The sequence below is a fragment of the Paecilomyces variotii genome (genome assembly GCF_004022145.1).
Source record: "Paecilomyces variotii strain CBS 101075 chromosome Unknown C8Q69scaffold_2, whole genome shotgun sequence".
In the NCBI taxonomy this organism is placed as follows: Eukaryota; Fungi; Ascomycota; class Eurotiomycetes; order Eurotiales; family Thermoascaceae; genus Paecilomyces; species Paecilomyces variotii.
In genome coordinates, this window is record NW_021167141.1 from 634,757 (window position 1) to 650,387 (window position 15,631).

A 15,631-nucleotide genomic window follows, 5' to 3' on the forward strand; every position below is an offset into this window, starting at 1 on the left:
CATTTCCCGCTCCTCGCCTTCTGCCACGTACAATCTGCGAAGAGAGAGAAAGAGAGAGGACATTCATGCACCCATTTTCCGTCCTGACTCTCGGGATCTTCGTAGCGGGCTACATCACCGCGCGGTGGGACCTTGTTACGCGCCTGTACGAGTTGGCCATCTTTGCGTGGGATCACGGAGTTGTTGTACGTTTTGTCCTCTTCGGGTGATTTGGGTTCTATGTGCGCCGTTGGATACGGGATATCTATGTACTCGAGGAGGGAGGGGTTGGTTGTGGATCACAATGGGCTAATTCAGAGCTGGCGCAGACGCGAACGGCAAAGGGATTCGTGCTCCTGTCGGTGTTCTACTTCGTCTTGATTATACCGATTAATCGCATTGTGACGAGGGAGATTAATTTGGTGAGTTGCGACCTCGTGTCTCGTGACGTCGTCGACGCTTCGCGCGGTGATGTCGAGTTGGGGGTTGGTTGTACTGATCGTCTTTTGTGAATAATTGCAGCATCCACGGTCCGTCAGTCAGGGTATATCTGCGCGCGAGCAGCTACGGCGTCGAGGATCGTTCTGAGTTGCGGTGGTTGTTCCATATAGAAGGAGGATGACAATATGCTCATGAGCGATGGGTTGTTGCGGGTGTTTTGGCCATACGACCTGCCCCGGTCCACGTCGCCTGGGGTGATTGTGGGCTGGCGAAACTCGGAATTGGATATCTTTGTGCTGGGTGTGTTGGAAGATGTTGAGGTGCGTTTGTTGGAAAAGTATCTCTGATTTCCCGCAGGGTCTTGGGCTAACGGTACTCTCTTCGGTGTTGAAATAGCCCCGTAACGTTGAAAATGCCCTGCGCGCAGGTATCCTGTTTCGCAACAGTCCGCATCCCGTCTCACGACTATTTACACTTTGTGGGAGATCTGCTATGCATGTGCTTGGGTCGACGAATGCGAAGGAAAAGCCGACTACGTTTAATCCATCCCATCTCTATGTCACGACCGGACCGTCAATCAGGGTCCCACGCATATATTGTCCGCCAGAGACGAATATCGCCGTCCAGGTGATCATGTTTGACCGGCCCCATCCGACACGAATGCAATACATGTCGTTAAATCCGATCTCTTTGGCTTTGGGCGATAAACCTTCGACGGCGGAAAGGGATGGGACCGTACCGGATAGTGTCGATGCGGAGGAAGAGCGCGAAAAGCAACGGTCACGGAAACTAGTCGAGAAGTTGAAGCTTCACACGGTGGTCAGGCATGTTCCGTCTCAGAAAGAGCAAGCCCTTCCGGTGATATTGAACCAGGTTAACTGTGCCTTCGAGATGGGGAAACTCATGGAAAAGAATAGCGGCCTTGTCGGCACGAGGGCAAAGAGAAGTATGAGCATGGGAGAACGGGTGGTCGAATCTGCAACGACGTTATGGGATTTCTTTGTCCTTGGTATTGCCTACGTCTTTTGGCAGTGGCTCTGGCCTGTCATTACGAGAGCCTTCGTGATCGGGCTTGTCTGCCATCGTGCTGTTGCTGAGGTTGTCCTCCAGTTCCTGGAGTGGCGCGCTCGACCGGATGCAGCTGCGCTAAAAGACATATCTGCTACTGCGCAACAGGTTGATATTCGACTACAACAATTCTGCTACTGGCCTATCCAGTATACGAAACTTCGACAACGGAAGGACAATTGGGAAAGTGTGACGAACAGCCATCCAGACTACATTCGATTCTATAACAGCTTGTGGCTGGTCGCGAACGATGTGATCATCGGCATTGCTCTGGGATCGTATATCATTGACAACGCGCACTGGGTCGCATTTCAGATCAACAATATCCTGAGCGGCTACACGGTAGAAGGCCTGCAGCGTACCATTTCATGGCTGATGGACTGGCCAGCGGGGTTGAAGCTTAACAACGAGCTGGCTGCCTTTCTGGGTGACCTTTTCTTATGGGTCATTGAACATTGGGCAGGTAAGTTGTCCTGCCGAATTATTAGTGTGGGAGCTTTTCTGATCTGATGAGGAATATAGCATGCATCGCCAATCTCCAACCATACCTTCCGAGTGTGATCTATGTCATTGGCTGTTCCAGCTTCGCAGGTGCCAGCATGCCAATTGCGCTGTTCTCCGACCTCCTCTCTGTCCTAACAGTACACATCTACTCGTTTTATATTGCCTCTGCGCGCATCTTCAACTGGCAGCTCACCATCATCATATCTCTTTTCCACCTCTTCCGCGGAAAGAAGAGAAACGTGCTCCGGAACCGAATCGACTCCTGCGACTACGATCTCGATCAACTCCTGCTGGGCACGATCTTGTTCACTGTGTTGTTCTTCCTCCTACCAACAGTCATCGTATTCTACCTGACATTTGCCTCTGCGCGAATGTTAATAATCTCGTTGAAGGCGACTCTAGACACATGCCTTGCGTTCTTGAACCATTTCCCTCTCTTCGCGTTAATGCTTCGTATCAAGGATTCAAGACGCTTACCAGGTTCGTCTATCCTCTTGCCCTAGCCTTGTCGATTTTAAAAAGCCACTAACATTTTATTATTCAGGTGGCATCCAATTCGAGCTCTGCGAAGAACTCGATAAATCCTCTCCCACTCCTACCGTGATATCCTACATCCATCTTCAGGTAAACGCGGTCCCAAACATATCCAACAGCGACCTTGAGAAAGATATCCCTTTACTAACACACCATTAGTCCATCCCCCTCTCCCTCCGTGCCATGTTCGACCAGTACTTCCAACTAGGCCACCGCTTACGGAAGCACTACCTCTCTCCAAGCGTCATTCTCTGCCTCGTCACCGGACGCTTCGTCCCGCCTATCCATCGTCGCAACCTCTACAGCATGCAATACAGCATGTTGCCAGCACGCCGTGCCGGCATGGCAGAAGTATGGGCTCTATTAACAGGAAAGAAGAGTAGCGGAGCCGGCTCCGCTGGTGGGCCTGTTGTAGGATTAGGTAGCGTAGGGAGTGGTATATTGAAGGTACCGAATGGATTTGGTAGTGGAGCTGGGAGGAGAGGACACCGGTGATGAATTTATTCTCTATTCTATCCTATTCTCGAAGACCTTTTCTTTTCTACAGTTATATATATATTTATTTATTTCCGGTGCCAAATCTTAGAATATTAGGAATGTGATTTATGAGAGATAGATGGTCGTCAGTTTATTACTATATTGTTGGCTAGAAAATTTGATAATTTGATATATAGGAAGTATCATTCTTAAAGAGTCCTTGAGTGTACCTTCCATAGGAGTTGTGTTAAGGCCATTCATTGTTTGAATATATTCAGCGAAGATAATAGATGTAAAAGGGATCCGGAACACTTCCAAAGTCTTATGCAATCTCCAGATCATCATATATAGCTTGCAGGTACTTCCCTGCACGCGTAGACTCACGTGCACAAGGAAACAGTAGTGACAGGACAATGCACGTGCAAAGGAACAGGTTGTAATACATACAATCAAGAAAGGAGGCGGCTGTTAGGGGCAGAAACCAAAACAGCAGTCTCTTATAAGAGACAACACAACATCGCTCAGTCGCGCTTCAGACTCTGGTTCCACACACGCACAAACAAGAAATGGCGCACGGCAAGTTCAGCATCGAAAACGACATCTTCCTTATCGCCATTTACATGGGCACTAGGCTTGGGTGGAGAAAAATCGAGGAGGATTTCCGCAGAAAATTTGGGACGCAGGCCACCTACAAGGACATTGAGTCTCGGTGGCACAAAAGGCTCAAGGACACCGACCTGGTTCTGGCGGTCGATGATTTCCGACACAGCGGAATCGTCAGAGAGGACTGTCATCGAGACGATATTCTCTCTGTTGTGGCAGTCTTGGCCGACTATTCGGCAGCAGAAAGGGTATTTTGAACAGTGACGAGGTGAGTAGCGTACTTCTTTCCCTGAGAAAGGCTTGCACCGCTATTTTTCCTTTCTCTTTCCTCTTTTCTTTTTTCTTCTATTTCTGTTCAAACGGACGTTCAGAGTGGAGATCCATTTGTTTCTGCAAAACGCGCTGCTCTTGTTTACATTATCATACATGGTTGGTAGCTAGGGGCACCAGTCGAGGGAGAAACAGATTGAAACGAGGCACGACTGCTATCGCTTCAGGTGCTCGGCATCGCTCTCGAGTCCGAGCCCTCGTGCCTCGTCCAGCATGCTGTCGATGCCTCGCTCTTTAAGAGCACCCTGTACGCACCGTCAGCGAGCTACATTGCGAGAAGAGAAAACTGGCAGATAGACAAACCGTCAGGCATTTCTTGTACTCGCTGAAGAGCTTTTCGCAGTCATCTGAAGCAGTCTTGCCACGGAGATACTCTGTTGATCGTCAGCAAGTCTGTCCCCTAGCGACAATTGAAGATGTGCATGTTCTTACTCTCACTGTACCACTTCAAGAAGCAAGCATCATACTTTCTGTGCACAGATGGTCAGTTGGTTCAATAAATGGCAGTGTGCGGGAACTACATACTCCTTGATATTATTGCATTCTGGAGCAAGAGAGGCCGACATGATGGCAATGAAATGATGCAGATGAATGTGTGAAGATTGTCCTATATTACCCTCTCCCAGCACACGTACCTCCTACTAAGATGTACCGGCGATTTATGGGACACGGCTGACCTTTTTTTCGGTAGAGCAACGAGCAAGATAGATGACGCCCGAAGGTGAGCAATGGATCTTGGTCCATGGACCTCATGTGCCTGGTCTAACCCTTTCCAGCTAGCCTGATCTCTCCGCCGGCCTCACATTTCTCCGGTATATCTTCTTGTTCCGCTTCAATGATAATATTTTTTTGTCGCATGCGACCAGCAGACAACAGGCTCACAACGTCTGCCTGGTCCTTTTCTGTCCTGTTTCTTCTCTGTTATTACAATTCTTGAGTTCTTTTCTGTTGTGCTTTGTTTCTTTAAGGTGCTCTTTTTACTCTGTCAACCATGGACGTCGCCGCTGAGTTTGGTCCGCTTCAAGAACGGGTGATTTCGAAACTAGTACAGACGACCCGTACTGTTGGCCAACTGTCTGCTGAAGACCTCAGTTTCCACAGATCCTCGAGCGCTGAGATATCCGATAGTCTTGACGAGCAAAGTGGGAGACTTCTATCTCTGACATCATCGTTACTGAAAGTCGCGACTGCGGGCACGGATACCAAAGCTCCAGTCTTGGAGGATGAAGATTCCATAGAAGACAATTGGCGCGGGGTAGTGGACGTTATCGATACTCTTTTAGAGAAAGCAGATGCTTGTCTAGACGAATTTACGGGCGTTATCAAAAAGCTGAGCCCGTCGCAGCAACAGCACGCACAAAATGTGCCGAAGAGGAAAGATCCCACGCAGAAATTTCCTACCATCTACGATTATGGCCCTTCGAAAATCCCTAAACCTCAGCTTCAGTTCGACCGCGCTCCTGACAATACCGATGTTAAGCCATTCCGACCGCTCCTCCGAACGAAGCCGCATGCTATTGTGCCATTGGAGGAGTCCCTACAATTGATAGATTCTGGGAAGGGCTACAAGAATCCATACGAAACTGAAATTCGAGCTGCTAAATACCCGTCCTCAACCTACACCTCCTCTCCCCCTATTGACTATCTTCCTTTCGAATCGACTACCGCGACATTTGTCGACACTCTTGAAGGATTGAAGGATATGCTAGAAGAACTGAAGTCAGCAAAGGAGATAGCAATCGATCTGGAACACCATGATGTACATTCGTACCACGGTCTGGTTTCACTGATGCAGATCAGCACGCGTGAAAAGGATTGGGTCGTTGATACACTCAAGCCGTGGAGAGAGGAACTTCAGCAGCTCAATGAAGTGTTTGCGGATCCTGCCATCTTGAAGGTACTTCATGGATCTTCTATGGATATCATCTGGCTGCAGCGTGATCTGGGTCTTTATGTTGTAGGCATGTTCGATACATACCATGCTTCGATTGCCCTCAATTACCCAAAGAGGAGTCTCAAGTTTCTGCTCGAGAAATTTGTGAACTTCCAGGCCGACAAGAGGTATCAAATGGCCGACTGGAGGATACGGCCCCTTCCGACTGCCATGTTCGATTACGCTCGCTCCGACACTCACTATCTTCTCTACGTCTACGATCATCTACGCAATGAGCTTGTTCAGAATTCGACCCCTGAACACCAGCTCGTGGACTATGTACTTGAACAGTCGAAGAATGAAGCTCTCCAACGATACGAGCGGCCTGTGTATGATGCGGCGATGGGGCAGGGACCGGGCGGTTGGTACGACTACCTGGTGAGGAGCCCGGCCATGCTGAGCAAAGAACAATTCGCTGTCTTCAAGGCTGTTCATCAGTGGCGCGACGAAGTGGCCAGGGCTGAGGATGAAGGCGTTCAGTGTGTCTTCCCGAAGCATGTACTTTTCAGGGTTGCCCAGGCTATGCCCCTTGACCTTGGAACCCTCTTCAGGACTATCTCTCCTGTGACGCCTCTAGTGAAAGATAGAGCTTCGGATCTTCTAGCAGTGATCAAGGCTGCGAAAATCGCCGGTGCTACCGGCCCAGAATTGCGCGACGTGATGAAACCGAGAACGACTACTTCGACGTCGCAGACTGCTGCTCCTAAAGATGTAACTTCCCTCGAGCAAGGCTTATTGACCCCTCTTGAATCGAAGGGTCTCGCCTTGCCTACCGCTTCTCGGTCTGAAGTTTCTCAATTCTGGGGCGTTGCTCTCGAGTACCAGCCACCGCTCACGCCGCCTGAGTATTCTGTTACGGCTTCGGCGGAAGCTCTTCGACTTTCTCTCCCCATCCCTGCCATGCCCATGACTGTTTCCGAGGCGAAGGAAAAACTGGGCACCTCCACCGTTCAACCGATCCCACAAGCGAAACCACAGGCACCAGCTGCCGCTGCCGATAGTAAAGAGAAGGAAAATGAGATATTCATTGTCAAGGAGAAGGGAGGCCCGCGGAAGCGGAAGGCCGTCGCTGCTGAAACTACCGAGAGTAGTCTCTCTTCTGAGATTGACGGCAGCGACACGGGTACCAGCCCAGGCGCAAACGAGCAGCAGACCAAGAAGAAACGTACCAAGGAGTCGAAGAACAAATCAGCTGCGGAAGAATCTCGCCGTCAAACTCAAGACGCGACCCCGTTCGACTATAGTGCTGCCGAATCGGTGCTCCACGCTAACCCCAGCCAACCTGACAGCCGGCACCACACGAAATCGAGGCGGTTCGACCCATATGCTAAAGCTCTGGAAGGCCCGCGGGGTGCACGAAAGACGAAACAAGAGACTACAGGCAAGACATTCACATTCAGGAAGTAAAATGGTGGAAGGGGTTGAATGTATTGCACGACTACGGCGTTGGCTTTTTCTTTGCTGCACAATTCGAGATTTTTTTTTCACCTAGGGGACCTGGACGGTGGATGCAACATGCATGTATCTGAAAAATTGTGGCATGGCGATACCCGGGCGTATTTTGTGGTAATATGTTGTGAAGAGTCTTAACCTGCACATCAATGTAACTTGACATGATATTCGAAGCTATTATTCCTTTCGTATCAGCGGCAACTGCCGGAAATGTAACGAAGTCCTGGATGCGATATCGAAATTGAGTAACCAGATCTTTCCTGGTGGAGATCCCTCCGTTAAATCGTATCCTTCCGGGTCCAAAAGGGCATCAGCAATCTAAATCTACCGTTGGCAATTACTTCCCAGACGAGGCTTTGCTTGAGAAGGAAGTGTACTCTGGTAAACTTTCAGCAGGTAGTTCGACACCTAGCTCAGCAAGATTTCCTGATCGACGTCATTGGGAGGATACCTATCTATCTATAAGACTATCTATTCAACACGCGCGAGAGTTTTTAATTATATATAGCAATGAAGCATACCAGTACATATCGATATACACGTATTATTGTTACCCCATTACTCTACCTTTTAAGACACTTCCTTATATTTTTAGATCTCTCACAGTCCGTTTCCTCCTGTCTACAATACCTTGTAACGTTATCCGTTACTAGCAGGGCCTGTCAACTATGTATCCATAGGTAGGTATGTCATATCGGCGTTTAGCGCGAGACGATTTCGAAACGAAGCACAGACATAAAATGGGAAATATCGATACAATTACAAACGCACTGACTCCTTCCAACGGGTGATAGTCTAGCCTATTTATTTTGGCCAGTCATAACGTAATGATTTCAACTAATCAATTAACTGGAGTTGGGGATACTTGGAAATTGGAATGAATAAATTATACTCTACTGTGAGTGGCAAGACTACGGGGTAAGGGTTGTACATACATACATATCTATCCATCTATTCATCTATCTATCTCCACACAAGGATATATTACCATGCGAGTAACCCGTTAAAAGCAAGGATGGTTTGCCTTTCCGTTTTCTTTTCTGTCGCTATCGAGGGTGCTCTTAGGTACTCGAGTAGAGTGGAACAGACGAGCTAAACGACATCCGTTTTGACCGTGTGGGCTTTTTGATTATTTCAACGTTCGCAGCCACGAGTCTACTAGTCGATTTTAGGTTTAGGTTTTCTAATAGTTAAATGCCACATTATTTTATTTTTGGTGAGTATCTACTGCTCGTATTCGGTTGCCCGTATAGATACATATTATTATTATTCCTTCAGAGAACAATGGATGGATGGATGTAGCCGGGTAATAATAATATGTAATAATCAGTTAATGGATGATCTTCCGAAAATTGTGGGTGTCGTGTGTTTTTCTCCCCCAGAAGCTTTGATCATTCATTTTATTTAACTATCTCTTACAGAGTTTGTATAGGCGAAATGAAAGACCCAGACGCACTGATATCATTATGGTATTTGCCATTGAGCTAATTAAGTAACTGCATATTGGATCAGCTGATCTATCTACGAGTTTGATTTTTGCTCCAGAATCCATGAGAGATAGGTTTGGTTTGGAGAGAGAGCCAGCCTTCTTCTTCAAAGTTCATCTTTTATCCATTCTTGGTATGGAGTAACGTCGTGAACCATAGATTGTTTGCCTTTTTTTTTTTTCATTTGGCTGTGGAGTAGTTATTATTATTATTACCCCGTACCATACTTAACCAACAGCTCTTTTTTTTTGACTTCAAGACCCCTGGAAGGCGGAGGGGTCAATGAAGCTGATCGGGCGCGGTTGTCAAGTGGTCCGGCTGCACCGGTGATCCTTACTGAGGTGCGATGCAGATGAAATTGACTGGTGTCGATCGACCCCCACAAGCCAAGCCGCTCCGATCAACTGCTGTCGTGAACTGCTCGAGGAGGCTGCACAGCATCGAAGAGGAGTCGACGCTCAGTTGCTGGTTGTTACGACAGGCGTTATGAATTCTGCAAAGTCTGGGGGATGTTTTGCCGTGCGCGTCCCGTCTCGTGGCACGTAAGTGCGTGGAGAAATTCTTTTCGGTATTAGCATCATCTCCCTTGACTAGTTTTCTATTCTCTGATATCAATTCGGGTTTGCACTCAATAAATCCGGATGTCTCTTCCTGCCGTTCTTTTAATTGGTGACCAGCAGACGGCACCCCTAGGGATGTGATACACGGGTTTCCTGCTACAGATCACCCTCGATGGACGCTACGCTTGCTAGGATCCATGCGTTTCAGCTAAAAAAGCTCGGCTGTGCTTTCGACTGCCGGCAGCCGAGATTGATGTTTTCCTCAGATAGGCGATAATAATAATAATAATAGATAGGTGTCTGCTCCTAAACAGCTGAACTTGCTGGCTCTGGACCGGACTTTCACTCGATAACAGATCTGCCCTGGCGCTGTGCTTGTCAAATCGACTAGATATAGCGCGTTGTACTTCTGCTGCTAGTCAGATTTGGCTTTCTCGGCGAGAGGGTGTAATGATTTTTAACCTGGCAGCCACGCGAGCCAAAGGCAAATGTACGATCTCAGCTTGAAGACTAGAGCAAAAGAGAGGCCGGAAACCTGCCAAGAGAGGATATGGCCTATGCAGTAGTGTCCGGTGCCATGTGCTGTAGATAGATAGTCAGGACATCAGTCGCCTTTTGAAACAGTCGACTTATTACCTAAACCAAGATCCGCTGTGGGGAAAGAGGGTTTTTGAATAAGACAAAACCCTGTTTCTTTATCTTGAATCATCTGGAGATCTGCGCAAGATACGGTGATAGGAATCCCATCCTCATCTATCGGAATTATTTGCTTGAGGCTGGCGCGGTTTGATGTCACGGCTGTCATTTCCGTACAATTGACGTACTTCCGCTTGCCTCGAAGCGATGAATGAGACCAACTCTTAGGATGGTTAAGCTAGTTCAATTAGTTAGTTACTGATTTACTGCGTCCTCAGCGATCAGAGCCCTTCTGCCATGGCCTGAAAGGACATAGCTTACTCACGCCAGTAGTACGGAGTAGAGCATCGAGGTGGATCTACCATAGTGTACACTAACGGCAGATACCCTCCGTGAGGTTCATGCGCAGCGGGGTCACCTGTCAGGCTGTCAATGAAGTTTAGTCGGCCCATTCCGCTCACTAGGATGACCAGAATCAGGATCTTGTCTTTCATAGATTCACAGGTTTTGCCAGGTATGATTGGAACGACAAGAAACTTGGATCGATCTCGATGCGTATGAGAGGGAATCGGGCTGATGGACAGACCAGGAGATGCATAACTAGGTCCAGATCATCTAAAGTGCTCTGTACAGTACAGTAGAGCGACTTGGCGTCCAGACATGCCTCAGCAAGACATGATGATCAGCGACAGCCATGCTGTGCGGCTAGAAGATGTTGTACGCTTTGCCCTGCAGCAGGTGAGCTAAACAGGTGGTGGCATCGAGTACTCCGTACAAGTAGTATACTTACTGAAACGGGTGAACTTGTCATCTCCTATGATCGATCTTGGGGAGTTATATTTGCAACTAACGCTGCAAAGAGCCCCATTTGGGCGATGAAGCGACCGCACTGAAGACGAGAGTGGTAGAAATGTTCCGAGGCGGCAGCCGATGTGATCAAGTGATCAGTTACTCTGGAGTCTGTACTCTGATCAAAAGGGTCTACGGAGTTTTAACTAATAATGAATTGTACTCTACTTGATATACACAGCCCAGTGGTGCAGCCATGGCTCGGATACTCCCCCACTTGGCCATGCGGGCAGCGGGAAGCACGCAGGAACAGGAACGGGCGTGTTTTTTTGATGCGAGTCGATAGTGGAGTCTAGTAGAACTCCCGTGAACCATTCTTATAGGCATTTCACCGTTAGATTAGAACAAACGGTGCATGCATCCACGGCACAAGCGGAACTGTGAGCTTCTGTGCAGCGGCAGATTAACGGCACGTCTGTCTCTGCTGCGGCCTGGGGAACTACTGTACTATGGAGATACAATAATAATAATTATTACTCTGGACTCTACTCTACTCTAAGACTACTCTAGCCTACGGAGTATTCTACTCTATCCTGGCGCCCATCTCGACGGCCTAGCCGAAGAACGATCCGAGCGACAATCAGGGTGGATCAGCCCAGCACACCAAAGGTCAGTCTGTTAACTTAATTACTACAGTAGTTACGGCAGTTGTTAACTAGTCGTACAGAACTACTACTATACTGGAAGAGTCGACCACAGCGCTGACCGACTAGATAACTTTAGTATGATGGAGTGACCATCGAGAGGAGATCGCGATGGCCCCCCCTCGTTGATACTTTGAGGGTTGGTGTGAGCTTTTCGCCCTCCCAGGGAATATCAGGGAGTTAGCGTCGAGTCTATCGCGTGCTTGGCCCCTTGCGAGCAGTTGGACTAGGTGAAGTCGAGCTAGATAGAGGCTGTACCTTAAACCCAGAAGGGTGGCGACCGCCGGACGCCAGGGCCAGGGGTCAACCCAGGCGACTAGAGTAATAATAACTAACGGCCCTTGAGCAGCCCAGGGATCCGACTCGAAACGGCGTGCGACACTGGTGGTCCAGCTGAATTCCCCTTGCTTCGTCCTGCGTCAGACGGGAGAGAGGGGGCTTTTCTCGTGAGTAAACTAACTAATAGTGAACTAGTTGGTAGAGTAATAGTAATACTCATCATCGAGGGAGAACATTATTGTTTGAGACCTGGCGACAGTAAAAGTATTATTCTCGTGGGATGGACGGATGGATGCAACATTGGGATCATTGGCCATGCACAAAATGTGTCGACGAGAATAATACAGTAGAGGAGAGTAGTTAAAGTACACTACATTAACTACTAACCACCAAAATCCTTATTATCCACCAGGCCAACTGACTCCTCTCTTCTATCTACCATAGTTATTACTCTACCATACTGTTAACTTACCCCTGGCCCCTATCCTATTCCTGCTCCTGTCATCGGCGCCACTCCACACTGCCTCCATCCTGACCCATCAAGGCCCGGCGCAAAACCACCTGCCGACACGCCAAAAAACCACCCCCCCCCCCCCCCGATCTTTTCTTGTCCAAACCCCCTCTCTCCGGCCGTGTCTGTGACTTTCAGACTCTCGTCCAATCTCTCTGCTGCGTCTCTGTCGTTCCTGTCTGTTCTCTGTTTTTCCCTTTTTTCCTTGTCCCTTGTGCAGCGCCTCCCGTATCCGCGTCTCGTTCCCTCGTCCACTCGATTGTTCGCCCATTATCTCCCGACCTACGCCGCTACCGACAAACATCGCATTGCATCGGAAGCGCCCTCTGTTCTGTGGTTCGCCTGGATGCGATTAGCCTCAGTCCCCATACGAACTCATTGCTGCCTGCAACAATTCGTGATCCGCTAGCAGTTCCCAGACGCCGACTTGCCTTGTCCGGTAATCAGTGTCGACTCGCCTATCGTTGCGTTCGAGTCCTGTGAAGTAGGAAAAAGCAATTGGTTTCGACAGTCGACCGCCCCGGGCCTGTGTATACGGAGAATACCGCTCACAGTGGTCGCAGTGGGTGACACCAGTGCAGTGCAGGAATCTGGATACCATAACCCTGTTTACTGGGAATCATATTTCCCCCCTCCGCCGTCTCCTCTGGGAGTCGCACGCATAATACTGTCTGGCGTCCTCACCGCTGCTCGCTGGCCGCCACGACGGGAGGTCAATTCGTTTTGTGAATAGCAATTGATATACCTTCCCCGCTCGCCGGAACGGCCCTGCGACTTTCTCTCTCTTGGGTTGTTGATACCCCTTACCATTCGCATAATTATCCAATGTCCGTCGCAACGATGCTCCAACCGAGAGCCTCAAGGGCCTCGACGTCCTCCTCGGGGTCCTATCAGCCAGTCACACGGCAGAATACCCTCTCCTCCTCTCACGATGGTCGGTCCGCCCGCCAATCGAAGCGCATTTCCGTCACCGCGCTGTATCTGTCTATGTCCGCAAAGGACAGAGACCTAGAGATCTCTGATGACCTGGCGAAAGGTAAGCTTCGGCTCGTGCTTGTTGCGGAAATGGCACCCGGACTAAACATCTCCTGCAGCACAAAAGTACCTCCGTGAACTGAAAGCAAAGATCTCGTCACAATCGAAGAAGAACTTCGTCCTGGAAAAGGATGTGCGCTATCTGGATTCCCGAATCGCGCTGCTGATTCAGAATCGCATGGCGCTAGAAGAAGTGAGACACCCGTTGACCACACACGATGTGCTTGCGTTGCTTACAGGACACAGCAAAACGAAGTTGCGAGCCATCTCGACGATTCGGCCGATCCTCAGGAAGGCTTCTTTCCAAACGATGAGAAGACCCAGAAATACGGAAACCTACTCTTCCTTCTGCAGTCGGAACCGCGCCACATTGCCCACCTCTGCCGATTGGTGAGCATGTCCGAGATCGACTCCCTTCTCCAGACGGTCATGTTCACCCTATACGGAAACCAATACGAGAGCCGGGAGGAGCACCTGCTTTTAACAATGTTCCAGTCCGTGTTAACCTACCAATTCGATAATACACCCGAATACTCATCTCTGCTGCGCCAAAATACCCCTGTATCGCGGATGATGACTACGTACACGCGACGTGGTCCCGGCCAAGGTTATTTGAAACAGGTGCTGGCGGACCAAATTAATTCACTAATCGAACTCAAGGAGGTCGACCTGGAGATCAATCCGCTCAAGGTCTATGAGAGCATGGTCAAGCAGATCGAGGAGGATACCGGATCTCTCCCCGATTACCTCGCGAGGTCGGTCACCCCCGAGGTTGCGGCTGAGAACGAACAGGTGCAGGCTATCATTGTCCCGCGACTGAAGATGCTGACCGACATCGCCAACACTTTTCTGAATACCATCATTGACGGATTGGACGAGACTCCTTACGGCATCCGATGGATTTGCAAGCAGATTCGGAGCTTGTCAAGGCGTAAATACCCCGATGCCCAGGATCAGACTATTTGTACACTGATCGGAGGATTCTTCTTCCTGCGGTTCATTAACCCGGCGATCGTCACACCCCGCTCTTACATGCTTGTCGATGGGACTCCTTCTGATAAACCCCGGCGGACGTTGACTTTGATCGCGAAGATGTTGCAGAATTTGGCGAACAAGCCCTCCTACGCCAAGGAGCCATACATGGCCAAGCTGCAGCCCTTTATCCAGCAGAACAAGGAACGGGTCAACAAGTTCATGCTGGATCTTTGTGAAGTCCAGGATTTCTACGAGAGTCTGGAGATGGACAACTACGTCGCACTGTCTAAGCGTGACCTGGAGCTCCAGATCACGTTGAACGAAGTCTACAGCACACATGCCTTGCTGGAGAAGCACTGCGCTGCGCTGACTCAGGACCAGCACTCGCACCTGCAAGTCCTGCTCCAGGAATTAGGACCCGCTCCCCCGCAGGTACCCCGAAAAGAGAATCGGACGATCAACCTCCCGCTGTTCAGCAAGTTCGAGACTGCCATTGACGATCTCACTGCTGCTCTCGATATCACGCAGGAGGAGATCTACTTCATGGAAGCCAAGTCGACCTTTGTCCAAATCCTGCGTGCACTCCCTCAACACTCTTCCGTCACCCGGCGTCCTCTTCGACTCGACCGGATCGCTGAAGCGGCTGCCACGCTGAAGAATGACGCTGTCATGGTTCGAAAAGGAATCCGCACCATGGAACTGCTGAGCCAGCTCCAGGAGATGGGGGTCATCGACCGTTCTGACGACTTCAGCCTGCTCCGGGATGAGGTCGAACAGGAATTGGTCCACCTGGGGTCCTTGAAGGAGAAGGTGCTGGAGGAGACGAGGAAACTGGAGGAGGTTTTCCGTACGATCCGTGATCACAACGCCTATCTGGTTGGACAGTTGGAGACCTACAAGTCGTATCTGCACAATGTCCGCAGTCAATCGGAAGGCCCGCACAGGAAGCCACAGAAGCACCAAGAACTGGGCCCATACAAATTCACCCACCAGCAACTCGAAAAGGAGGGCGTGATCCGGAAGAGCAACGTGCCCGAGAACCGGCGGGCAAATATCTACTTTATGTTCAAGAGTCCCCTACCGGGAACCTTTGTGATCAGCCTGCACTACAAAGGTGGGTTTCATCTGACTTTCCACCCGAGTCGAATGTTTTATACTAACAACCTGACAGGTCGCGCACGCGGGCTTCTCGAGCTCGACCTCAAGCTTGACGACCTGCTGGAGATGCAGAAAGACAACCAGGAAGATCTCGACCTGGAGTATGTGCAGTTCAATGTGACCAAGGTGCTCACGCTTCTGAACAAACGATTCGCACGAAAGAAGGGATGGTAAAG

The 15,631-nt window shown here is 49.6% G+C and overlaps 4 protein-coding genes across 4 annotated transcripts; 3 read left to right on the forward strand and 1 right to left on the reverse strand.

Annotated features, from left to right (window-relative positions):
• Positions 1 to 912: 912 nt before the first annotated feature.
• On the forward strand, positions 913 to 3,021 carry C8Q69DRAFT_397835 (N-acetylglucosaminyl transferase component-domain-containing protein; the record flags this gene model as incomplete). Its single annotated transcript, XM_028627791.1, has 4 exons — positions 913 to 1,951; positions 2,011 to 2,472; positions 2,537 to 2,616; positions 2,686 to 3,021. 4 exons carry the CDS (start codon positions 913 to 915, stop codon positions 3,019 to 3,021), a joined length of 1,917 nt encoding a protein of 638 aa, XP_028487117.1.
• Positions 3,022 to 3,977: 956 nt separating this feature from the next.
• Positions 3,978 to 4,647, reverse strand: C8Q69DRAFT_137734 (mitochondrial distribution/morphology family 35/apoptosis). The gene is made up of 4 exons (XM_028625384.1): positions 4,462 to 4,647; positions 4,369 to 4,406; positions 4,240 to 4,310; positions 3,978 to 4,181 (listed from the first exon to the last, which is right to left on the reverse strand). Exons 1-4 carry the CDS (start codon positions 4,500 to 4,502, stop codon positions 4,092 to 4,094), a joined length of 240 nt encoding a protein of 79 aa, XP_028487118.1. The 5' UTR covers positions 4,503 to 4,647; the 3' UTR covers positions 3,978 to 4,091.
• A 153-nt stretch (positions 4,648 to 4,800) lies between these two features.
• On the forward strand, positions 4,801 to 7,548 carry C8Q69DRAFT_455565 (ribonuclease H-like domain-containing protein). Its single transcript, XM_028629784.1, has one exon. It carries the CDS (start codon positions 4,928 to 4,930, stop codon positions 7,274 to 7,276), a length of 2,349 nt encoding a protein of 782 aa, XP_028487119.1. The 5' UTR covers positions 4,801 to 4,927; the 3' UTR covers positions 7,277 to 7,548.
• A 5,564-nt stretch (positions 7,549 to 13,112) lies between these two features.
• C8Q69DRAFT_441669 (GTPase activating protein Sar1) lies at positions 13,113 to 15,629 on the forward strand (the record flags this gene model as incomplete). The annotated part of the gene is made up of 4 exons (XM_028628766.1): positions 13,113 to 13,323; positions 13,382 to 13,515; positions 13,569 to 15,411; positions 15,469 to 15,629. The coding sequence occupies 4 exons, from the start codon at positions 13,113 to 13,115 to the stop codon at positions 15,627 to 15,629; spliced, it is 2,349 nt and encodes a 782-aa protein (XP_028487120.1).
• Positions 15,630 to 15,631: the final 2 nt, after the last annotated feature.